This window comes from Morone saxatilis, unplaced genomic scaffold (genome assembly GCF_004916995.1).
Source record: "Morone saxatilis isolate NCDOM2014 unplaced genomic scaffold, NCSU_SB_2.0 Contig11, whole genome shotgun sequence".
Lineage (NCBI taxonomy): Eukaryota > Metazoa > Chordata > Actinopteri > Moronidae > Morone > Morone saxatilis.
Window position 1 is genome coordinate 1857007 of NW_023339663.1, and position 24565 is coordinate 1881571.

Here is a 24565-nt window from a genome sequence, read left to right on the forward strand (position 1 = left end):
TCTTATTAAGACACAGATATATTTCCTTAAAACCAGATTTCTAATACAGAACATGCTTAACAAGATTGTTTTTCTTTTTTAGAGAAAAAATAAGACTCCCAGAAACATCCTGTTTTTTACAGTCTGCAAGAGGATGCTTTGCTCAAAAGAATTTCCACAAACACTCATGGATGTCATTTGGTTCCACTTTGGTCAGATTTCAGACAATCAGGACTCTCTGGACATGGACCCTCAGGAGCACTCGTTCACACGCACCATCGATGAGGAGGCAGAGCTGGAGGAGAGAGCCGACCGCGAGAGAGAAGAGGGTCACCAGGAGCAAGACGACGAAGAGGAGGACAGGGAGCATGAAGTCATGACGGCTGGAAGTAAGTTCATCTGCCTGGAGTTGCAGTTTATATGCTTTCAGTGAGCGAATCATTAGGAATATTTAGATATATAATTTGATTTAATTACATTTTTATTCTGCCTGCTTTCATTCATTCACATCTCTGCTTTATGACTATATGTATTAAACTGTATGTTATTATTATTATTATTTGTACTGAATTTGCTTTGCTCTGTATCCTGTTGAGTGTTTTGTCATGTTTGTTTGGATCTGGTGAAAGTGAAGGTAGACTGCTTTAGAGGAATGGGGTGCGTTGGATAGGGATGGGACATTATCGCGGATTGCGTTAAAAAAAAAAACTTTTATTTAATTTCCTTTATTGTGACAATCGTAAATATCCTCACATGGCTTGCCTTGAAAAAGCTGTCAGCTCGCCAGCGCACAGTCCTAGTTTGATTTCCTGATTTATTTTGAACAAGGGGACAAGAGGGTGGCATGATTAATCCTAATCATGCCACCCTGGCTGAAGGCTCAGCTTTTCCAATCTGTGATGCAGTAAATATGTGTTCCTCAACAAAATGTTAACTAAAGTGATTCCAGTATGTTTTCGTGCCATTTTAAAGGTATGAAGTATATTTTCATGATTATTGTGATGATTTATAACACTAAGCAAAACGAGAGAATCAGTGTGAAACGAAATGCAGCACAATAATCGTTTTATCTCCATTAATCTTCCTTTCCTAATCGTTGGGAGTCCACATGTGAAAAATACAATTTCATTAATTGACTAGTTCTTGCTAAAGTAATGCGAGGGCCTTCGCACTGACACACTGATGGAAATACAGTAGATGCATTAAAGTTATTTGTAAGTGCCTTTACTAATATTCAATTATGAAATAAGTTTTTCATTTGCTAGGATGAATGCGACAGTAGACGGCGCTTTTTGGTGTGTTGCTTTGGCATGGGCTTCGGTTATTGGCGCTCCGGTAAACCTTGAGGGTATTATGTAGATGCTGCTTGTCCTCTAACCCGGCATCTTGTGTGTGTTTGTGTGTTTGATTTGTGTGTGTATGTGCATCTCGCACAACACAGAAATCTTTCAATGTTTCCTCTCAGCGCGGGAGGTAGCTCGCAGTCGGGACCGAGAGCGGGCCAGCAGCAGCACCGGGCTGGGCTCCGGCTCCGTTTCCAGGAGCGGGGGCGGTGGAGGCGGAGAGGAGGACGCCATTCTGTCGCAGGAGGGGAGGAGGGGCAGCACGGGTCTCCCAGAGGGCCAGGACCTGTACACCGCAGCCTGTAACTCTGTGATCCACCGCTGCGCCCTGCTGTTGCTGGGGGTGAGCCCGGTGCTGGGAGAGCTGACCAAGCAGAACCAGGAGGAGGGTCAGACTCAGTCCGCCACAGGAACACAGGAGTGTCTGAGCTTCATGACCAGGTCAGAGCACGGCCCACCTAGATACAGTCAATTAAAACAAATATTTGGGTATTTTCCTAAATGAGTTTACTAAAAAAGACTGTAACTTTGGAAGTTAGCCATTTACATTGGGCTGACTCAGACTGCTGCAGCCTCTCATCAGCTTTCACTTACTGTAGCACACAACAAGGACTATGGATTTTGTCCCCAGCCTATAACATTAAAATCATTACAGGAAAGGAATCCTCTTGCAGCCGACAGCGAGAGGAAGAATCATTACAGCAACCACAGTCTTCTTTCATTGTGCATACTTTAAGTGTTGTTTTAAGAGACACTATTGCAGTTTCTTCCCTCAGGCTGCGACACTCTTTAATTCATCCTCAGCACCCCACCATGTAAAATTGTTTTATTTCTATGACTTATTATTTATTCATCCATCTATTGTATATCATTTTTGTGTGCAACGTTTGTTTTTAATCTTGAACATAATGTAAAAAAGACTATTTGGCTATTAGGAAGATTTAATATCACCAGTATCTGAACCAATATTGCTCAGAATACAAAACACACTAAAATTAGATTAGATATGTTTTATAAATATCTTTCTTCCCACTGCCTAAAAATGTGTCCAGTCCACTTCTTCATGATGGTAATAAAACTATGCTGTTCACCTCCGTATCTTTTATTGAGGTATCGTTACATGAATTATTGAGCCGCGTCCGCCCACAGGCCACCACAGGAACGTGTGTCTGGATCAGAATTTCTGCTGATACCAGACTTCTAGAGGTCACCTGGAAATTCTTAACCTACTTTTCACTTGTTTCAACAAGTTTCATGTGAAGCTGCAGAATATTTACACTGCACATTCCACCTGGAGCACCTTGAACCTGATAGCATCTCTTTACCGTTCTCCACGGTGGTATGTCACTCGCTTCGAGGGGCTTCAGTACAGTCTGTCATGATGAACATATTACCCTTTTTTATAGCATCAGACACTGTATTGATAGATAGATATTATTAGGTATTGAGGGCCCTTGTGGTGATTTATTGCAGTGGTGGCTTTTTGTAACCTTCTTTGGGTAAAATCATTTTTATATCTTGCTTAGTTGAGTCATATTCATAAAGTGTTTCGTGACAAAGATGATTAATTAGTCTCTGCGATGTGTTTGTGTGCAGGAGTGAGAGTCTGAGCGCGGAGAGTCGTTCGGTGCAGAGCAGCCCGAGCTACAGACTGATGAAGTCCAGGAGCGAGTCTGACCTCTCCCAGCCCGAGTCAGACGAAGAGGGTTACACTCTGGTACAACACACACTCTCTCATACGCATTAATGTGCTCGCCTGACTCACCACATAGGCATTTTTGTGTTTATGAGCTGCACACCAAGACATGAGCTTTATTTAGTGACGAACTGCTGTTCTTAAGAGACCTCTTTTCTATCATTGAGAACAATTTAGTGTCCTGTCATGAACAGTCGAGGTATAGGCCTATTGTATATATTTTCTTTGTTAGCTACTTGGGTAATAAACTATTTAAGTAGGTCAGATAAAGTTGTCGATACCATTTTCCAGAAATAAACTACTCCTGGGCAGTTCCAGTACGTGTGCCCCATTAGAGCATAACTCACAATCAGGAGTACAACCTCCCCCGTCTAGTAGAGAAAGGAAAGAGTGAGTTAATAAAGCCACAGCCCACGGGACCCGATAGGTTCACGTTGCTAACCTGAGTATATCAACACCCTTAGCAGACCCCTGAGAAAGCCTGCTGTATATTTAAAGTTTTCTTACACCACTTAAAATCACGAAGGCCTTGCGACCTGTTGTGAAGCTTTGGCGACCCCTTGAGAGTGCCAGGACCCCCACATTGGGGAGCAGTGGTCGTGATCAGGCTTTGTCTCTGTTTTGTCTTTCAGAGTGGAAGGAGAAATGTCGACCTGGACTTGGCATTCTCTCACAAAAAGAGAGGTAAAGACCATCTGCAGAAAGATCTGTCTAATGTTGCCAGTAAGGATAATTCAAGTTCTACATTACATCAATCATATGTTACTCTTGTCTCTCTGTCTTCTGGTTCCTGTGTGGATAGTTTATTTGCTTCTTTTGGGGCAGTTGAGCCCCAAACACAAGAGGAGCTCCAAGCAAGTAAACGATGGCATGTTTCTTCCTCTTGTTAGCTCATACCTCCATGACTGCAATGCCCCCCATTCATCTCTCATGATGAGGGCCTTGTTCTAAGATTCACTTTGAGACACTTCATATTCTACTGTGTGCTAATGCATAGACAGCAAGGAAGGAATCAGGAACATTAGTGCTGGGCGGTATGAATCTGTGATCTAATCTATGATTCTGGTGGTTACACAACACAGCAGGTTTTATAGGGTATAGTGGTTTATTCTACTCTCTATTTGAATGTCTTATATCAGTCTGAGTGAATACTCTATTCTGATTGGCTGCAGGGTGTCCATTAAATTAACTGAATGAAAACTAAATATTTCTCGCTACTTCAGGCTGCAGCCGTCAGTACATAAGCCCTGTAATATGTATAAATCTCGATATTGATTTGGGGACAGTGACATGGCTGATAGCTAGCTAGTTGATACTCTCAAATTCTATTTACTGTTTGTCTTTGAATCTTGCTAGAGTAACGCTGCTAGTAGGGAAGTAAGCAGAGGGAACTGAGACTCCTGTTGCCAAGTCGTATCTATGGTTTGTCCGATTCACTGGAGTATGAACAACGTTTCCATTGCATTAAGACATTACGGGATGGTAATGATTCAAAGGTCTCAAATGTTGTGTTGCACAAGAAACGAATTGCTGTGTGCCATGGTGTTTTGTCCTGTTTAAGAGAGTTTGTTGTGGCTTATTAATTGTTATAAAGTTAACTTTCTCTTGACCGTAGCGCTGTAAAACTGCTGTAAAAACAATATGGCTGCCTGTTGAAGAGTTACAGCAGTTGTTCCAGCTGTGTATGACGGTATATAAAGCATTCATATTGTAGAGGAAATTAAAGCCGGTTCACCCGCTGTATCACCCAGCACTAACGAACATACAGATGTGTCTATTGTACAAATAACAGTTCATTCATCTGCTTTGAATGTTTGTTACTTTGCACAATGGTGGCTCATCGCTCGTGAAGAACGTGAACCAGTTTCACTGAAAGAAATCATCAGTACTGACACTTTGACTTTAGTGCTTTCAGTTGTTCTAAGGAAACAGTTACCATTTCACTCCTCAGCTCCCTCAGTGGGTCTGGAAACCCAGTGCGCCCATTATAGATGAATTCATAATGGCTGATGAAGGCTTGTGCCCGCATGAAGAATCAGCATTTGGCCATTCGATGAACTCTTATAGAATAATAATGCATTGCACTGCATTGCTCTTAAGTGCTTAAAAGCAACATGGCCCATCCATCAGAAGAGTTACGTTGTGCCTTTATGAATCTGAAAGGCTCCTCTCCCTCTCCTCCCGTTTTCAGGCTTACTTTACAGCTCCCCAGACTCCCTGGCTGAGTCCTGGTTCCGGGCCAAACTGAGCCGCCAGCGGAGCTACAGCTCGGCGCACTCCTATGAAGAGTCAGACCTGGACCTGAGCCGCTCGCTGGGCGTCCACGCGCTCATTGACAACATGGTCAGCTTTATCAGCGGAGACGTGGGCCTGGCTCCAGCCTTCAAGGAGCCAGAAGAAAGTATGTCCACCAGCCCACAGGCAACGATCCTCGCCATGGGACAGCAGCAGAGCAGGGCAGAGGTGAGGGACTGTCTCAGGACTGTTCTGGGTCTCCGTCTGTCACAAAACACTCTTATTTCTGTAGTGTCACATGAAGTTAAAGTGCTAATTTAATTTGACAGCAGACACGAGAGGATATAGTGATTTTCTGCTTCATCATCACATTGTTGTCCTATAAAAAAACTCATGTTTTTACTTCACTGGAGGTTGAGAATGTTCTCCGACCCTCAGTCCTGTTTTTACATTCACTGTTGGTCTTTTCTTGGGATTTGTAGCCATTAAGAAAAATATTAAATATCACCAAACTTTTCCTTTAAACCAAAACTATGTTGTGGTCAAACAAATGAGGCTTTTTTTTAGTTGATTTTCTGAAAATAGCAACATATTTTTGTACAGTACAGCCAATAATCTGGAAGAAATACACTTTAAGAGCTACACTACAATATCCACTTGACTAACCGAGATGTGTTTGGCTCTCCAGCTGCGGTTGGAGGCGCTCCACCAGATTGTGGTGTTGATCTCCGGCATGGAGGAGAAGGGCAGCCAGCCCGGGAATGCAGATCGATCCAGCAGTGCCTTCCAGTCCTCCTCCCTGCTCACCTCCGTCAGGTTGCAGTTCCTGGCTGGTTGCTTCGGCCTCGGCACCGTTGGCACCGGAGGGCTGAAGAGAGAGAGCGTGCAGCTTCATCACTATCAGGTACGAGGCTGCTCACCTGCTGATCAAATGCTTCCATTTGATTAATACATTTTCACAAAAGAATAATTAATAACCGTATCGACTGTGTGAACATATTTCTTGCAGGATGGTGTAAAAGCAGCTAAGAGGAGCATCCAGATGGAAATCCAGACCGCTGTTCATAAGATCTACCAGCAACTGTCTGTCACACTGGAGAGGGCACTGCAGGCAAACAAGCACCACATAGGTAATAGAGACTGCTACTGTACACCCCCACTAATGGAGCCTGGATCATTTATTGAGCTAAAATGATTCAGGCTGTCAGATTTCTGGTTGATTTGGTGACACCTGTGGTTACCGGTGATAGGTCTAACAGCAGATGCAGGTTAATACTAGAGGTCAAAGGATACTGATGCCTTTATCGCTGTCTCTTCTTCTTTCTCCATCCCAGAAGCCCAGCAGCGCCTCCTGCTGGTGACTGTGTTTGCACTGAGTGTTCGCTACCAGCCGGTGGACGTCTCTCTGGCCATCTCCAGCGGGCTGCTCAATGTGTTGTCCCAGCTCTGTGGGACAGAGACCATGCTGGGGCAGCCGCTCCAGCTGCTGCAGAAACCCGGAGTGTCCCAGCTCAGCACCGCCCTCAAGGTGGCCTCCACACGCCTGCTGCAGATACTGGCCATCAGCACTGGGTAAGGGCTTCAAAGGAGGAAAGTCTCATCAGTACTCTGTAAGCCTGATCCAGTACAAAGATAATAAGAACAGCTGTGTCTTTCCTTGGGTTTGCAGGACGTATGCAGACAAGTTAAGTCCCAAGGTTGTCCAGTCGCTGCTGGACCTGCTGTGCAGTCAGCTGAAGAACCTGCTGTCTCAGGCAGGAGTCAGTCTTCTCTCTTCTGCAAACGACCAGGAGGACAACAAACACGAGGACAGTGCAGACTCCGAAAAGAAAGACTTCAGAGGTGATACTGGTTATTATTGCATTCCTTTGAGCAGTGTTCATCAACAACAGCTATGGTCAAACACATTTGCTCAGTTATTTTCCATTATAACAATACAATGATAATGAGGGTTTGTTACACAGAACCAGCTGGGAAGTCGTTTCAACAGCACTCTTTGTTCTTCCTTCATTGACGAAATACTCTTCAGTTCTGATATAAATGATGCTAGCAGCATCTACACTGACCTCTGTAGCAGCCGGTCACTTCTCACCAGTTAGGCATTACTAGTAATAATATTACAGTAAACAGGAGCCAGTTTTGTTACATAATCTGTTATAAACCCATGACCATAATCACAGTACACACAAAAGATATAGCGACAACTTGACAAAAGAATGTGTAACTGTAAGAAATTCTAAATCAATATAACACAAGGCAACTCTGAAATATCAAAAAAACTAGAACAGAGTTTGGTCCCAGAATGAGCAATGTACTTTAATGTTTAGATTCTCTGGTGCAATATTTACTGTACCTAAATATTGACCCCAGGAACACTAACTAACTGGGATCCTAACTAATAAACCTGCAGTGGAAGCAGTGGAACTGTAGAATGCATCCTGTAATAGTGTTTGTGTTGTTTTTTTCAGCTCTGATCCGTAAGCAGCACACTGCTGAGCTACACCTCGGAGACTTCCTCGTCTTCCTCAGGAGAGTGGTGTCCTCCAAGGCCATCCAGTCCAAGATGGCCTCCCCTAAATGGACTGAAGTGCTGCTCAACATCGCTGCACAGAAATGCTGCTCAGGTACCACCAGCTTATGTAACACAGCAGAGATCAACGTGTGGTACATTAATGAAAGCACAGCTGAGACTTTAACTCTTGCTGTTAATTGTAGGGGTCCCTCTGGTGGGAAACCTGAGAACTCGTCTCCTGGCTCTTCATGTGTTGGAGGCCGTCCTGCCTGCCTGTGAGGCCAATATGGAGGATGACCAAATGACACAGGTATACCACTTTCTTTACTTGGTTTAAATCCTCAGTAACAGACTGCTGTCAGTCAGTGAGATGATATAATTTGTTCCCTTCTAGGTTGTTGAGCGGCTGTTCTCCCTGCTGTCTGACTGCATGTGGGAAGCTCCCATTGCTCAAGCCAAACACTCAATCCAGATTAAAGAAAAAGTCCAAGAACTCAAACTACAGGTGTGCAACCAACCGTTCTCCCTTTCTAACCACCTTATTATTATATTTTATTTGAGTGACTGACAGTTTCTTTAATCCACAGGGAGAGGCGGAGGAGGAGGACGAGAACCTTCCCATTCAGGAAGTGTCCTTTGACCCGGAGAAGGCTCAGTGTTGTGTGGTGGAAAATGGCCAGGGGCTGACGCATGGCAGTGGGGGTAAAGGCTACGGCCTGGCCTCCACTGGTATCTCCTCCGGATGCTACCAGTGGAAGGTACACTATTGTATTATGTCTTCATAAGTGGCACAAAAATGATAATGTAGACCATTCAGAAGCTGTTATCATTGCTGTTACAGTCCAATATAACTTGCAATGCAATCTGAAAAGGTGAAAAAGCTGAAAAAGTTTAATTGATGAGAAATGAAGAAAAATATAAGCTTCCTTTTTTGTTGCCTGCCTGTTCTGATTAATTTCACCCTTTATTTCTCTCGTAGTTTTACATCGTGAAGGAGAACCGAGGCAACGAGGGTACATGTGTGGGCGTTTCGCGATGGCCCGTGCACGACTTCAACCACCGCACAACGTCGGATATGTGGCTGTACCGAGCGTACAGCGGAAACCTCTATCACAACGGGGAGCAAACGCTGACACTGAGCAGCTTCACTCAGGGAGACTTCATCACTTGTGTCCTGGACATGGAGGCCAGAACCATCTCGTTTGGCAAGAACGGAGAGGTGAGCTCGATACCACACGCTGCACCAGCTTTATGTTCATGTAACATATAACAGTTTATCATGTTTTTATATATAAATATTCTGATAATATGTGTATATATTTGAAAGAAAGTTACGTATCACCTCAGGGTTCTGTGTCAAATGCTAACTTCTAACTTGTGATTCCACAGGAGCCTAAATTAGCCTTTGAGGATGTTGACGCCACAGAGCTCTATCCCTGTGTGATGTTCTACAGCAGTAACCCAGGAGAGAAGGTAAGAGACTGTAAATATCCACCTGAGAAGGTACACTTCTTCTCCATGTTCACAACAGTATGTTCAGCTGTATTATTACCTAGCTCACCTCTCCAAGACCATCTCAGTTGTAAATGTTAGAAGATATGAGAGCGAGATAAAGCGAATGCGGTTAAATATTTATTTATGTACATTCTGCTTGTTATTACATTTTTCCAGGTAAAGATCTGTGACATGCAGATGAGGGGAACACCTCGAGACCTCTTACCTGGTGACCCAGTCTGCAGCCCCATGGCCACCGTCCTGGCCGAAGCCACCACGCAGCTGATACGCATCCTACATCGCACCGACCACTGGACCCACCGCATCAACAAGACCATGATCGAACGGCTGCACAAGATCAAACCTTGCTTTAGAGAGTCAGCCAGTGCAGCTGGGGGCGGCGGGGGTCAGCGGCTGAAAAAGAGTCGCTCAGTGCAGAGCCGCGAGGAGCACGACGCCCAGAGAGAAAGCCAAGAAACCCCCACGAGGACGGAGGAGGAGAGGGGACGCCATGGACGGCAGCACGGCTTGGGGGAGCTGTCGGAGCACCACCTGAGGACGCTGTGCACAGAGGTGTGGCCGGTCTTGGCCATCATCGGTGGGGCGGATGCAGGCCTGCGTGTTGGTGGCCGATGTGTGCACAAGCAGACCGGGAGGCACGCCACTCTGCTGGGCGTGGTGAAGGAAGGCAGCACCTCGGCGAAGGTGCAGTGGGACGAGGCCGAGATCACCATCAGGTACAGATTGAAGTTTTGCTGTGGCACCTTTTTGTCACCTTTAACATTTTTCTTTGTGTATGTTGCTATAGTTGTTATTTCCTGGTATACTATAGATACCAAACTGTCTGCTAGTTATACATTTATCTGGGCAATACCAGACATGTAAAGAGTTTGGCTGCTTTTGGGTAAAAGAATGTGCTGAGTGACCTGAAACCTACGGCAAAGCTTAAATCCTGTAGGGAAATAACATGATGGTCCAACCGCAGTGCTTTGCATGGCGTTCTGTTCTTGGTGCTTATTAGGGTTGGGCGATATGTTAACATTTTGGATACGAGCAGCTCTTAGCTTTAAAATAAACTCTCAAAATGTAAAGAAAGGAAATACTGTGACACCTGTTTTCCTTTTTAAAATGAAAAATACAACCGTACACCTTCTGTACGAATAAGTTTCTTTCTTTCACCGAACTAAGACGAGCTTAGTACCTTTTTAAGTCATCGTAAAACACACTGAATAAAACTCACCAAAACCTCTTGGTTAGCCTTTTCACTGTTCCAACAACCAGCAACTCTGGTGTTTAACCGTCTAACCGATTTACATGTAAAAATATTCTGGCTCCACACGCTGTTGCTGCCTCTCTGATGCCGACCTCCATTTTGCTGCTTTACCGCTTCACACCTATCCCATTCGTGTACCGTACCGTTTCCTGCCTAGAGTCAGAGTCCTGGTGGGAGCCGCTGTGAAACACCTCGGTACTGTACTCCATGTCATCAAACTGGTTGAAATAAACCTCCAATTCCCAGAGTTAGATGTGAAGCTATTCTGGCTCTACAGCCGTTTTTCCTCTCACTTTTTCTTCCGGAAACCTGATTAATACGTCAGCATCTAATCAAATTTAAGCAGCGGCTCTCGTTCTTCGGAGACCATTAAATTAGCAAAATACGTACTCAGCTTATCGCCGATAGCCGATGTATTCGTCCAGTCGCTCAACCCTAGTACGTATGTTACATGTGTTGGTCATCAGCACACATGGCTAATAAAATGTACTTTAAACACAGATTGTTTCTTCACTGCCTGTGTATTCACATTCTTCTAACACTCTATATGAGCCTCTTGTTTTTCACCTCCCATTTCCCCTCGCCCTGATTTACTGGATCCATGCTTCATTATTAATCCATTACTCTTTTGCATGGCCCTACATTTCATTGAGTGGCATATTTTTTTTGTTTCATACCCACATTCCATCTTTTTATTTGTCTTGCATGCTGTGCTCTTTCTCTCCTGCCCTGTCCCTCACTTTGTGTTTCCTTCCCTTGTCTCTTTTCACTCTCCACTCCCTTCTATTAAAGCTTCCCAACTTTCTGGTCGCCTAGTGACACTCCACTATACAACCTGGAGCCCTGCGAGCCGCTTCCCTTCGACGTGGCCCGTTTCCGTGGCCTCACCGCCTCGCTGCTGTTGGACGTCACCTACCTTACCAGCATCCACGAGGACACCGCAGCTAAGCTCAGCGCGCGACGCCACGACAAGAAGCACCGCAACGCAGCCTCGACCGGGCACGAGCCGACCAGTAACGAAGACAAGGCAGACAACGAGGGGCACAACCGTAGTGACCAGAAGGAAAGCACCGGAGCCTCATCTGGAGCAGCTCCGAACATCCCGACCTCTGACCTGCGTGTGTCCCACAGCCTGGAGGAGATGAAAGCACACGTGGCGCCCAACTCGAAGTCAGAGAGTGAGATCTCCTCTGTTGTTAGCGGAGGCGGGAATGAGACCCTTTTCGCTTCAGCTCCTCATACACCTGCCGAGGGGAACAGGAAGAAAGGCCACGAGCACGGCTCCCGCAGCCACGAGCATTCTCCTTCCTCTGTCGCCACCCAGTCGGAAATCCACGCTGTGCAGCTGTCCTACCTTTACCTGGGAGCCATGAAGACCCTCAGCGCCCTGCTGAGCTGCAGCAAGTACGCTGAGCTGCTGCTTATACCAAAGGTACCTCCAGCTCTCTGCGTTTATTCATACAGATACAAGTCTAATCACTTACATGTTCTTCAGTGGCATCAGGAAATCTTAAAGGAAATAGTTTGACATTTTCGGAAATACACTTATTAGCTTTCTTGACGAGTTAGATAAGAAGATTGATATCACATATCATATCTGTTAAAATGTTGTTAGAGCCAGACCCGGTTAGCTTAGCTTAGCATGAAGACTACACTGGTGTTTCTGGGAAAATCTGGAAAACATTGATATTCAGAGACTAGTTGACCAAATATCCTGGAAATAATCCATGTTGTCCTGAAAATGTTTAATTTACTCGACTGTTGGTAGGATAACCTGCGCGGTGTGACACTTCAAAGAGTGTTTACCAGACACAAAACAGAACGGACTTGCAATGAACTTTTCTGTGTCAAGAGTATTTTTCTGGAGCTGCGATCGTAATTCTCAGAGAAGCCCAGTGGAAAGGCTGACGGTCATATCTACATGCTTACAGCCAATAATAATCAAATTTACATTTGTTGTTGTGGTTGATAAATACATGGAAAGTAAAGTTAATTGTACATGCCACAAAGGCTTTCACTTTCTAGAAGATGAATTTTAAAATAAAATAAATTCTACCTGATTTGAAGTGTTACTTATGGGCTGTGGCCCAATTAGAGGAAACCCCCCTGAAGTCGCTTTGCAGGTCTCTGATGAGTTTTTAAATCTTCTGGGAGGGAACTGAAGGGGGAGTTACACTTTAACCGACAGATATGAGAGTAGTATTAATCTTCTCATCTAACTCACTTTTATTGTTTCTCACCTCCCTCCCCTGCGTTCGAATATCGGTTCTTATATAAAACGAATAATTAGAACAATCTGTGTACCAAAAGGCGACTGTCTTCTCACACCTGAAACCGATCCAGGTCAAAGATTGTCAGATTTATGCTAACCTTTCCTCTCTTCTAACATCAAGGTGTTACCGGAAGCAGCACCCAGCGGGCACAATGCTGATCTGAATGCCAGCACCAGCGGGAGCACAGCTGCCACCTCGCCAGTGTGCCAGGAAGAGGTGGAGATGCGAGCGGCTCTGCAGTTTCTCATGCGCCATATGGTGAAGCGGGCAGTGATGCGCTCCCCTATCAAGCGGGCCTTGGGCCTGGCAGACCTGGAGAGGGCACAGGCCATGATCTACAAGCTAGTTGTGAACGGGCTGTTGGAGGAGCCAAGTGGAGGCAAAGCCAAGCCTGGTGAGAATATGTCGAGTTTAGATGTACCGAGATTATTAATTAGTGCTCGGGGAGTTTCTTACATCTTTTCCATCTTCGTATTTCTTTTAATCTCTGTAGGAGTGAGAAGTGAGCCAGAAGGTGAGGGGGAAGGTACAGAGGGAGAGCAGTTGGCACAAACTCCTGTCACCACCAGCCCCTCTGCCTCCAGCACCACCTCCTTCATGAGTTCCTCGCTGGAGGACACCACCACCGCTACCACCCCTGTCACAGACACAGAGACCGTCCCTGCCTCGGAGTCTCCGGGGGTCATGCCCCTCAGCCTCCTCAGGTCAGAACAGACGGCTGCACATATTGTCAGCCAGTGAGTAGCCTTGTTTTTCATGTGTGATTAAATTGAGATCATGATTTTGATGCTTCTCTGTGACGTGACAGGCAAATGTTTTCAAGCTACCCAACCACCACCCTGGTTCCCACCCGCCGAGCTCAGACTCCTCCGGTGTCCTCTCTGCCAACGTCTCCCTCAGATGAGGTCGGCCGCCGGCAGAGTCTCACCTCCCCTGACTCCCAGCCCAACAGACCACAAAACAGGACAGGCACCTGTAAGTATACCAGATTGCAATGCAGTCAAATATAACTGCTGGTGAAAAGCTTGTACAGCGTGTCGCCACTTTACGTCATTTACATTTTGACCAAAAGGAGATTGATAGCCTTCATGACCTGCAGGGTTTCCCACAGGAAATGAGTTCAAATGAAGTCTCTGTCTGATCAGTCATTGATACAAACATCAGAGTTGGTAACACGAAGTCTAATATCTAACCTTTAACTAACTTCAGTTTAGTTTCTGACCGGCAGCTTAGAAGTTCCTTTTTCCTCACACACATCCACCACACTGACTGTCAGTCTTTCAGTTTTTCTCTTTTCCATGACCTTCCCTCAGAGTTTTTACCTCCAGTAACGTCATGGAGCACTTTTTCTATCAAAGTATAAATTAGAAAAAGAAAAGCTCATCACATTATAATATTGTGTATGTTGTGTGTGATACACACAGTGTGAAATTCACACCTTTATCCCAGATGTCTGAATAAGTTAACTGATTGTGTCTGTTCCAGCTCTGTCAGACCCCAGCAGCAGGCTGTCAACATCTCCCCCTCCTCCGGCCATCGCTGTGCCCCTGTTGGAGATGGGCTTCTCCCTGCGCCAGATCACCAAAGCTCTGGAAGCCACTGGTCAGTCTCACTCCAAGTTCTCTTCTTCCCCGTGTCTGCAATTTTCTTATTCTTATTATTCTGACTGACAGTAGTTAGGTAGATTTCAACTTTGGCTTGAGTCGGAAAATAAAGAAAAATGCTCATCACAGTTTCCTAGATCTCAAGTTATCTTCTTCAAATTTCAACATTTAAAACCCAAAGATTTTCAGTTTACATAAAACAATACAAAAAGAAAATTCCCACATTGGAGAAATTGGAACTGCAACAAAATTAATTAAAGAGGTAAGAGTATGAATTTATATGTTTCTACATTAACAGCAACTAATGCAAGTAAATCCACAATGCAAAAAAAGTTAATTAGGTAGTAATTAGCAGAAAGTTATATGTGACTGAAATGGATTTAGAAATAATTAGGTTTAACTCTGACCTAATTAGGACAGCATGTATTAGACTGTGAGTATTGTGGTATGGTATCATTGTGCGGTGTATTGATGGCTCCGGTGTGTATTTCTGGTACCTCAGGTGCTCGAGGAGAAGCAGACGCTCAGAACATCACGGTGCTGGCCATGTGGATGATAGAACATCCAGGTACGGAGGACGAGCACGACGAGCCTCACACCAGAGGAAGCGGCGTCGGTAATGACGGGTCTGACTCGTCCTGTCCGGGTGCAACGGCCTCTGCTGGAGGCAAATCTCTGGACCGGAGCCCGTATCTGTGCTCTCCTGGAGACATAGCCAGTGCAGATGCTTCAGAAATGGAGGAAGGCTTCAGCGAGAGGTATTCATGATAAATCTCCTCACAGACCTACAACATGATGCACCAGCTTGTGCTGTCAGTTAAGGGCTGCAACTGATGATGATTGTCACTCTGAATTAATCTGTTGATCATTTTCTTGACTCATCTATTTGTTGTTTGTTTAAAAATTACTCAAAATAGTTGGCGATTAATTTATTAGTTGACAGCTAATCGATTAGGTAACCAGTTGTTGGCACTGGCATGAAAAAGTTGGTTAATAAACTTCTTTTCTCCACCATTCTTATAAATAATAACAATCTGTTTTGCTTTCGTATCAAAATAAAAGTTACGTGCTGCATACTGGATGCTATAAAGTTCAATAAATGGTAGAAGTATATGGAAATAAAGTTTATATTTGTGTACCTTGCAGTCCTGAGGGTCTGGAGCAGGACAGTGCATCAGCCTCCAGCGGAGCTCCGCTCAGAGGCCGCTCTGCTGTCGGGAGGAAACACCGCTTCGACCTGGCTGCACGCACACTGTTAGCCCGCGCCGGTAAGAATATTTCACATCTCTTACCTTTATTTACACTTTTATCTCCCAGCTCCTCACTTCACTTTAAACTTCCTTCCCTCAAAGCTGGACTGTACCGCTCGGTGCAGGCCCACCACAGCCAGTCCCGCCGGGAGGTGTCATCCCTCCAACAGCAGCAAGACCCTGGGGCCCTCTACGACTTCAACCTGGATGAGGAACTGGAGATGGACCTAGACGAGGAGACCATGGAGGCCATGTTCGGGCAGGACCTTGCCAGTGACACCGACATTCTGGGAATGTGGATCCCGGAGGTACTGGACTGGCCAACATGGGTGTGTGTGACTTTATGCTATGGCTAGAGGGCTGCCATCACCATTCTGCTCTGTACCTGCCTCGCATCACTTCTCACTCGCAGTAAAGTCATACTGTACACGCGCTCTGAAATGGCAGCTTCATGAGTCAGACGCTCTCACTTCCACTTAAAGCCCACCCACTGTATTGATCTAACTGGCATGAAAGAACACTTTTAATAACTAAATGATTATTCTGGCTGTTGCTTGGGAAAAACTTCATAACTGCAAAGCTGTCATCGACTCATATTTCTGACTCATCACATTGCACGGATGCTTAACTGCTGTTCTGAACAACTTTGTCTTGTGTGTGTGTGTGTGTCGTGTAAATACGTGTTTTTCTTCATGTATGTGTGTGTTTGTGTGTGTGCGTCCGTCTGTAATCGTACCACCCCTCGCAGCACGTGTGTGAGACAGACGATCGGGATGAAGTGGTGGTGTGCGAGCTGTGCGAGGCCAACGTCGCCAACTTCAATCAGCACATGAAGAAGAGCCACCCGGGCTGCGGCCGCAGCGCCAACCGCCAAGGTTACCGCAGCAACGGCTCCTACGTGGACGGCTGGTTCGGAGGGGAGTGCGGCAGTGGGAACCCCTACTACCTGCTGTGCGGTGGCTGCAGAGAGAAGTACTTGGCCATCAAAAGCAAGGCCAAAGTCCCCATTGTGGAGAGGTATGAACGCCACAGTACTGATATTCTGTGAGGAATGTAACCATTAAAGCCTTTACACACAAGGGGGGAATAAACAACACATATAATGCAAAGCACATTAAAAGTGTTTCACCTGTACCTCTGTATATGATATATGGTGTCATTGTATTTATTTCTGCACTATTTTGATATTTAAAGGAGATAAAACTGATAAATGTGATTATATTTTGCGATATGTGTTAAGGTATAAGGGACAGGCTCCGGACCTCCTGGGAAAACAGGACAGCGTCTATGAAGGTAAAGTGCATTGTGAACGTTTCAGGCTCAGTGTGATGTATTAAAGCATCGTTTCATTATCACATCGTTTGTGTCCGTCTGTCCCCTTACAGAGGACTGGGACATGCTGGACGTCGATGAAGATGAGAAGCTGACTGGGGAAGAGGAGTTTGAGCTGTTGGCCGGCCCGTTGGGTCTGAATGAGCGCAGGATCGTCCCCGAAGCTGTCCAGTTCCCCGACAGCGACCCCCTGGGAGCCTCCATTGCCATGGTGACAGCCACCAACAGTATGGAAGAGACCCTGCTGCAGATCGGTGAGGAGGACAACATACTTAATGCTTTGATATTATGTAGAGCTTCGTGTCTCGACTGTCAGCCTGCGTTCTTTAAAGCATTAAACTGTGTGTTTGCGTTCAGGCTGTCAGACCTCGGTGGATAAGAGTTCATCGGGCAGGGTGACCCTCGGCGAGCAGGCAGCTGCCCTCCAGAACCCTCATGACCGAGTGATGGCGCTGAGGAGGGTGACGGCTGCAGCACAGGTGTTGCTGGCCAGGACGATGGTGATGAGAGCCCTTTCCCTGCTGTCTGTCAGGTAGTCTTCACCAACAGTCTGATTTCATTTATTTAGGCCCAAATCACAAATCATAATCTGCCTCAAAAAAAAACTTTACCAGGGAGAAAATGAAAGAAACCACCAGAACCTGACAGCGCTGTCCCTCTGTCTGTCTGTGTGGGCTATAAGGCCTGCATTTAGACTATTGTTATTAACAACTTTGGATCACGTTTGATTATTTTTTAATTAGTAAAAGATTGCAGGGGAAACATTTGCCTCAGCAAATACAGTAATTTTGTAGGACTATTTGTAGGATTTGAAATTTGAAACAACATTGGCGCCACCTTGTGGTCATATCAAAAAAGACGCTGTTCTTCAAACAACCAATGTCATCAAAATATTCTCAAAATGCCATAATTACATAAATAAAAGTGTTTTTAATTAAATATAATTGAAACAATAACGATTCAACTGGAAATTATGTCTGTGTTATACTGTGTATTTTGCCATCTCTCTCTGTTCCTAAGTGTTGTTTGTTTGAGTGTCTGTTCTTGATTGATACTGAAATATCTAAACTCTTTGTTTGTTAATCACTGAAAACTGCATATTGAGAAAACAGTTAAATAAAATAAAGCAGTTAAATTCCCTTAATGATGTATTTATTTGAACCTTTTGGATGACATTTATGTGAATATTTTAAAAATGTCCTTAAAAATTGACTTGACATTTAGATGGAAGCAGAGCTGTCTGACTGTGGTTACATTACTTTCCCTCTTCCCTCCCTCCCTTCCACACAGTGGCTCGAGCTGCAGCCTTGCAGCAGGTCTGGAGTCTCTCGGTTTGACTGACATCAGGACTCTGGTCAGACTAATGTGCCTGGCGGCAGCGGGTCGAGCCGGTCTTTCCACCAGTCCTACATCAGGCTCCGGCCACGCTGAAAGGCCTCGTGGGGCCGCCAAGGCCAGCAAACCCATCTCCTGTCTGGCTTACCTCAGCACAGCAGTGGGCTGCTTGGCCTCCAACAGTCCCAATGCTGCCAAGCTGCTGGTGCAGCTCTGCACTCAGGTACACAGTGATAACTCATCAGCCTGGAACTTCTTTATTCATATCATGGCTTTATTGAGGTCTGATGTTTAAGAGTTGTTGGCTGATTGGATTCTGTAAGAACAAAATACTTTATTTTAACAGAAGAGAAAACGATTATTAGAAAGCAGCCTAATTGTTTTCTGAACTGCTCCCAGTTACCTGTTTTTTAAAGATAAAGCAATTAAGTCATATTTTTCCCTTTCCAGAACCTGATTTCTGCAGCTACTGGCATGAATCTGACCACAGTGGACGACCCCATCCAGAGAAAGTTCCTGCCCAGCTTTCTGCGCGGCGTGGCCGAGGAGAACAAGCTCGTCACATCTCCAAACTTTGTGGTCACGCAGGCTCTGGTGGCCCTGCTGGCAGATAAAGGGGCCAGACTCAGACCTGCTTATGACAAGGCTGATATGGAGAAAAGAGGTTTGTAGGAGTCAAAAATGAGCTGGTGTTACATTTTATCTGACATGTTTGTTTCTGTGCATTTCTTCTTCTCATTGGTTGTCTTTATAGTTCTTGAGATACGTAAGTAGATACTGGATACTGTGTGTGAAGGCTGTTGCTCTGTTTTGTAAGAGTATTTGAAATATTTTAACTGAACATGGCATTGCCTTGACTGATTAAGCCACATTTCGTACTTTTATCTTTCAAATATCGTCTCTGTCTTTATTATGTGGCCTCAAACTTTGTTCTGTTAATTTGAGATGTGGACAGCGCTTCTGTTCTGTGTTGTGTTATTCAACAAGGCAAAGCAATGTTCTATGATGTATTTTTTACTGGCTTAGATGTTCATTGTCTCATTATTATTATTATTATAATTAGCACGTATTTGTGTAGTACTGTCATAGCTCATCAGTGATGTCTGTTTCATGCACTCGTCCTTGTGCTGACTGTTCTTCTCTGTGCACTCGGGTCACCTTTTGGTTTTGGTTTTCTTTTTGAGTTTTCATGTTTGTCTTTTTTCATTTGTGATCTTTCTCTCACTCACCGGGCAACTTTGTCACCTTGTGTTCCGTGTCGAGCAGGTCTAATTGCGCATTTGTATGCCCATCCTTCCCATAATCCCTCCGCTGTAGGGCCTCTTGAGCTGGCCAACGCTCTGGCGGCCTGCTGCCTGTCCTCCAGGCTCTCCTCACAGCACCGCCAGTGGGCTGCCCAGCAGCTGGTCCGCACGCTGGCCGCCCACGACCGCGATAACAACCAAAGCCGGCCGCAGACCTTCGCCGACATGGCGGGGGACCTGCGAAAGTGCTCCTTCATAAAGCTGGAGGCTCACCAGAGCAGAGTGAGTTGCTACGAGGATCTGGAGGGTTCCCAGGCTGGTTTACAAATCAAAGTAGTTTGTTTCAAAGTCTTTCTCCGTTTCACTCAGGTCATCACATGTGGTTGGAGCAGTAAGAAAGGATTATTGGCGACTAGTGGCAATGATGGGACGGTCAGGATGTGGAACGTAACCAAAAACCAGTACACCCTCCAGCAGACCTGCATCTTCAACAAGGAGTAAGACTTTCTAAAAAAAACCACAAATAAATTAAAATACTACATAACAACAATACTGAATACTTACAGATACTGTAGTCTCATGTTCTACCTCCAGGTACCTCAGTACGTTAACGAGAAACCACATAGTACAAGTACATAAACAATAAATTACTTTAAACCAACATGGAACCAGAACGGATTTTCCTTCATATCCTTCTTACTTTGCAACGGATGTAAAACAGGTCTTAAATTGTCTTAAAAAGGTGTTTAAAACTGTCAGATTGAACCCGTTGATCTAATGTTGCTCTGTGTCAGCTGGATGTGTAAAAAGGCCACAGTTTGCTAACACATTCAAACAACTTTATGAGGTGATAATATGTCAGATGTTGTGTTTTCAGCTGCCTCCAAGCGGCCAAATAAATAAATGAATGCAGCTTTAGGTCTTGGTCTAATTTGTGTTGACTGTGTGCTCTGTCTCCTCAGCGATGGCTCTTCAGAGGAGGGAATGTCAGGTTTGGGATCTCCCAGCGACCCTTGCCTGTCTCCTCTTGCATGGAGTGTCACTGGAAAATATCTGGCCTCCGCCATGGAGAAAATGGTCAACATCTGGCAAGTTAATGGTAAATATTCACCTGTTGGAGCTCCTCTGGGCTCTTCACTCTGTCTTTACTTTATTACAGTATGTTAATAATGAGCTCCATTAAGTTGTTTTGAAAAACGGCTCTGGTACTAAATGTGTTATGTGGCCCAGCTTGCATCACTGGTGTGTGAGGTCCACAGAATATGAATGAGAGTGCATTAAGATTTTATAGCTCCCATTAAAAATAAATATGCCTGGGGACTGAATGCGGTCCAATCATCATTTCCTGCCTCCCGCCACACGCCCTGCAGCATGCACCATCTGTCCTTGGCCACTTTGAATCGCCTTAAGGATGAAAGTCCACAACCACATTCCTGTTAGCTTTCATGAGCACATGTGCCGTTGAAATGTGACTGTGTCCTTCCTTATTGCACAAGTGAATTAAACCCACTCCATGCATTACTATCTTTCTGAGGCCGTTGATCAGAGTGTCCACAGTGTCTTCAAAAAAGAGTCTAAAATGCAATAATTTAAATTTTAACAATCAAACTTTATTTGCACAGCAGCTTTCAGACAGTCAGAATGAGTGTTTACGATTATAGAGGAGGGCTGCACATTATAGTAAAAACATCATATTGTGATTATTTTGATAGATATTGCGATATGATTCACGGTTAGTGTGGGAATGATCATTTCTGCATCATAAATTTCATTTTCACTGAAAAAAAGGATGATAATTTTTTGGGCTCTGAAGCAAACAAACATTTTTTTTTTAGTTTTTTTTAAATGTGGAGAACCAGATTTGAAGGCCAGGGAATCTCTGCAGCTCTACAGTACTTCGTTATGATGCACATTTGACCTTCATCAAAACACTGCAGCCTTGGTTTGGATCACCAATAGAACCAATACCAATTTTCCATCACATCCTTTGTACTATTTTTTGCCAGTATGGTCGTAAATAATAAGTCTTTTGAACCTCACAGAAACCCTGATTGTTTTTTGCCTTTCCAAGTGTAAACATATAATGTCAGTGTGATAAAAGACTGCTGTAACAGCTCCACACTCACCTCCTCTCCTCTAAGGTGGTAAGGGCCTGTTGGACGTGCAGCCTCACTGGGTGTCGGCGCTGGCGTGGCCTAAAGAGGAAGCAGAGTCGCTGTGGTGCGGGGAACCCAAGGACATGCTGCTGGTGGGACGGATGGACGGATCTCTGGGCCTCATTGAGGTGTTGGATACCTCCAGGATGCACCGCACTGAGCTGGAGCACTGCTACAGGAAAGATGGTAAGAAGAAGCAGTTTTTAAATCTCTTTGTCAGTCAGTAATTTACAATCTTTGATATTTATTCACCTGTCTGCCTCCTCTCAGTGGCAGTGATGCACATAGCCTGGTACAGCGAAGACAAGCCTTTTGCTGTGGGCTACGCAGATGGGAAGCTGCTGATAGGATCCAAAGAGCCGTTAGAAAAAGGAGCCATTGTGGTCATTGATGCGCACAAGGTAAACAGTTTCTACACAAATCAACAGTCTGTTGTTTTGATTGAGAATCTCTGAGCTGAATCTCTCTGCTTGTGGTTTTTACAGGAGTCGATCACCAGTATGAAGTGGAGTCCTAACGGTCAGATCCTGCTGACCTGTGCCAAAGAGGAGACGGTGAAGCTGTGGGCCAGTCCGGACCCTCGCTCGGACTCAGGCTCCGGCTCTGGCTGGCGCTGCCTGCAGAGTCTGAGACACCCGTCTGTGGTCAATGGTGTGGCCTGGTGCAGCCTGCCTGGACGTGGGCCAAAGCCCCTCAGCATGTTCTCCATGTAGGTTGTCCTCAAATACAGGCGGGACTATGGCTGATTATACTTTCTTTTTATTTAACACTTTATGAAGTTATTGTCTGGCAGGGTAGAGTTTTTTTTCTGTTTCTGTTATGACTCTGACATATTATAATGCTCAGGATAGAGGGACACAGTCAGAACAAGTGTGTCCTCCATTTTCTTGGTTACTGGGGTGACGAGTCCCCAATCCAATATCTGATTGACGACTCCAGTGCCTTTCTGAAAAAAAGTTAAGAGCTTTTCAACTAGAAGCACTCGGAGCAGCCGCACAGAAAAGGCTTACACTCAGAAAAGAAGAATATTAGGACACAAGCCCTTAATATGAAACTTTTGATCTGCTGCAATCTCAAGGAAACATTTTCGTTCTTAACCCGGCACGTTTGTAACAGGAGGTTTATTTGTTTCCATGACAGAATATTTTCTGGTTTTCACGTGTCGCTGTGTGTTTCAGATGCTGCCAGAACGGCCTGGTGACTGTCTGGACGGTTCCTCAAGACATCTCTAACTTCCCAGAATCCTCTCCGTCTGAGTCGGAGGGGTGGTGGGAGAATGAATCAAAACCCAAATTCATGGTACTAACTCTATTACTCTAACTCACTTGTTTACGGATGTAATTCAGCATTATTTTCTCATGATAAGCAGATTGAACGATATGAGATCTTATGTTGCTTTTATCATTTTATCATTCATGATTTTGATGTTATAATGAGAACGAGGTTTGATGAATGTTGAAGGTTTTTTTTTTGCTTTAGTTTCTAAATATTTCGGGGTTTCCACTAATCCTGGAAAATCTGGAAATTTATTGACTAGTTTTCCAGTCAGAAACTGATTAAAATGACCAAATATCCTGGAATTAATCTATGTTGTCCAGGAAAATGTAAATAATATTTCAGCCCCTCACTCAGATCGCCTACATATAACCCTGGTCACGTATTTAGTTTATAACTCGACTTTTTATAGGATGAACTGCGGGTTTACCAGACGTGGAGCGTAACGGACTTGTAAAGATCTTTTTGGCGTCGAGTTGTCGATGTTACAGTTAGAGGAAAACTGTAGTCAATTCGCTGCAGTGGAAAAATCTGCTGGAGGAATAAAACTGGGGTTAAATGTGTCGACAGTCGGTCTGCCAGTAAAATTATATGACTGTCGAAAACGCCTGGAAAATGTCCTGGAATGGTCCTGGAATATGATTTCTAAAAAAGAGTGGGACCCCTGTAACAGGCCAATAGGCTAACAGGTGAGAAGATGAATTTTATGTGAATACAATAAATTATTTATTTGCTGTGGCCAAATTAGAGGAAAACTGTAGTCAGTTCCCGGAGACAGCCAAGAGTGCTGTGAAGGCGAGCTAACATCCCATAAACACTGACCTCTGACCTTTAGTCTAAAGTTAATATATAATATAATATATAATAATATAATATTAATAGATGTTTTAGAACTACAATCAATCAAACTTTATTGGCATCTTTAACCCACCTTGTTTATTTATATCAAAATAAAATGCAAAGATAAAACTGACAGTAATAACAATGTTTAATAAAAGAATATGAAGTTAAAAATAATAATAATAATTAAAGCTGCAAGCAGCGTTGGGCGGGCCCTCGCACTCCACGCAACTCGGGGCGTGCTGCGGCCGCGTCACGTGCCGTCGTAACACGTGCGGACCACAACATGAAAATTTCAAGTAAATCAATGAGAGATTGCCAAATTAGAGGAAAACTGTAGTCATTCTCCGCGATGACAGCCAAGGAGTGCTTGAATGCGGACGCTAACATCCATAAACACTGACACCACAGCTGACCACCACATGTGAGCAAGTGCTGAAAAATGAATTCTTAGGAAGGGTTGGAGCGCCTGTATTTCTGGGCCGTACCTGCCAGTTCCAGGTCTCTAACTTATCTCAGCTTAACGCGGTCCTCTCCTCCACTTACCTGCTGTCTCTGTTGCTGCCAGTCTTCCCCGGTGGTCAGGAGACGGAGCGGTGTTTTGTTTTTCAGCTGAAGGGAGACACATCACTCCAGTGAAACGCTGGCCTTCAGCCCAGATGGTCTGGCTCTGGCATCTGGAGAGTGGGGAGGCCTCATGAACATCTGGTCCCTGCGGGTAAGA

General features: G+C 44.7%; 1 protein-coding gene across 1 annotated transcript in view; it reads left to right on the forward strand.

Moving 5' to 3' along the window:
• The window catches only part of herc1 (HECT and RLD domain containing E3 ubiquitin protein ligase family member 1), a 56212-nt gene that overhangs the window by 16778 nt on the left and 14869 nt on the right, over nt 1–24565 (forward strand). Inside the window, 39 exon segments of the mRNA XM_035682514.1 lie at nt 197–368; nt 1421–1763; nt 2919–3039; nt 3651–3702; nt 5210–5481; nt 5942–6157; nt 6263–6383; nt 6588–6825; nt 6923–7095; nt 7722–7877; nt 7969–8075; nt 8160–8270; nt 8353–8523; nt 8745–8984; nt 9155–9238; nt 9437–9996; nt 11325–11964; nt 12926–13199; nt 13299–13509; nt 13614–13780; nt 14291–14407; nt 14912–15167; nt 15556–15677; nt 15762–15988; nt 16408–16676; nt 16900–16952; nt 17045–17245; nt 17349–17523; nt 18282–18549; nt 18777–18990; nt 19644–19852; nt 19940–20067; nt 20533–20669; nt 21712–21912; nt 21997–22127; nt 22212–22435; nt 22905–23023; nt 24403–24477; nt 24480–24559. Coding sequence (XP_035538407.1) covers nt 197–368; nt 1421–1763; nt 2919–3039; nt 3651–3702; nt 5210–5481; nt 5942–6157; nt 6263–6383; nt 6588–6825; nt 6923–7095; nt 7722–7877; nt 7969–8075; nt 8160–8270; nt 8353–8523; nt 8745–8984; nt 9155–9238; nt 9437–9996; nt 11325–11964; nt 12926–13199; nt 13299–13509; nt 13614–13780; nt 14291–14407; nt 14912–15167; nt 15556–15677; nt 15762–15988; nt 16408–16676; nt 16900–16952; nt 17045–17245; nt 17349–17523; nt 18282–18549; nt 18777–18990; nt 19644–19852; nt 19940–20067; nt 20533–20669; nt 21712–21912; nt 21997–22127; nt 22212–22435; nt 22905–23023; nt 24403–24477; nt 24480–24559 — 7635 coding nt within the window.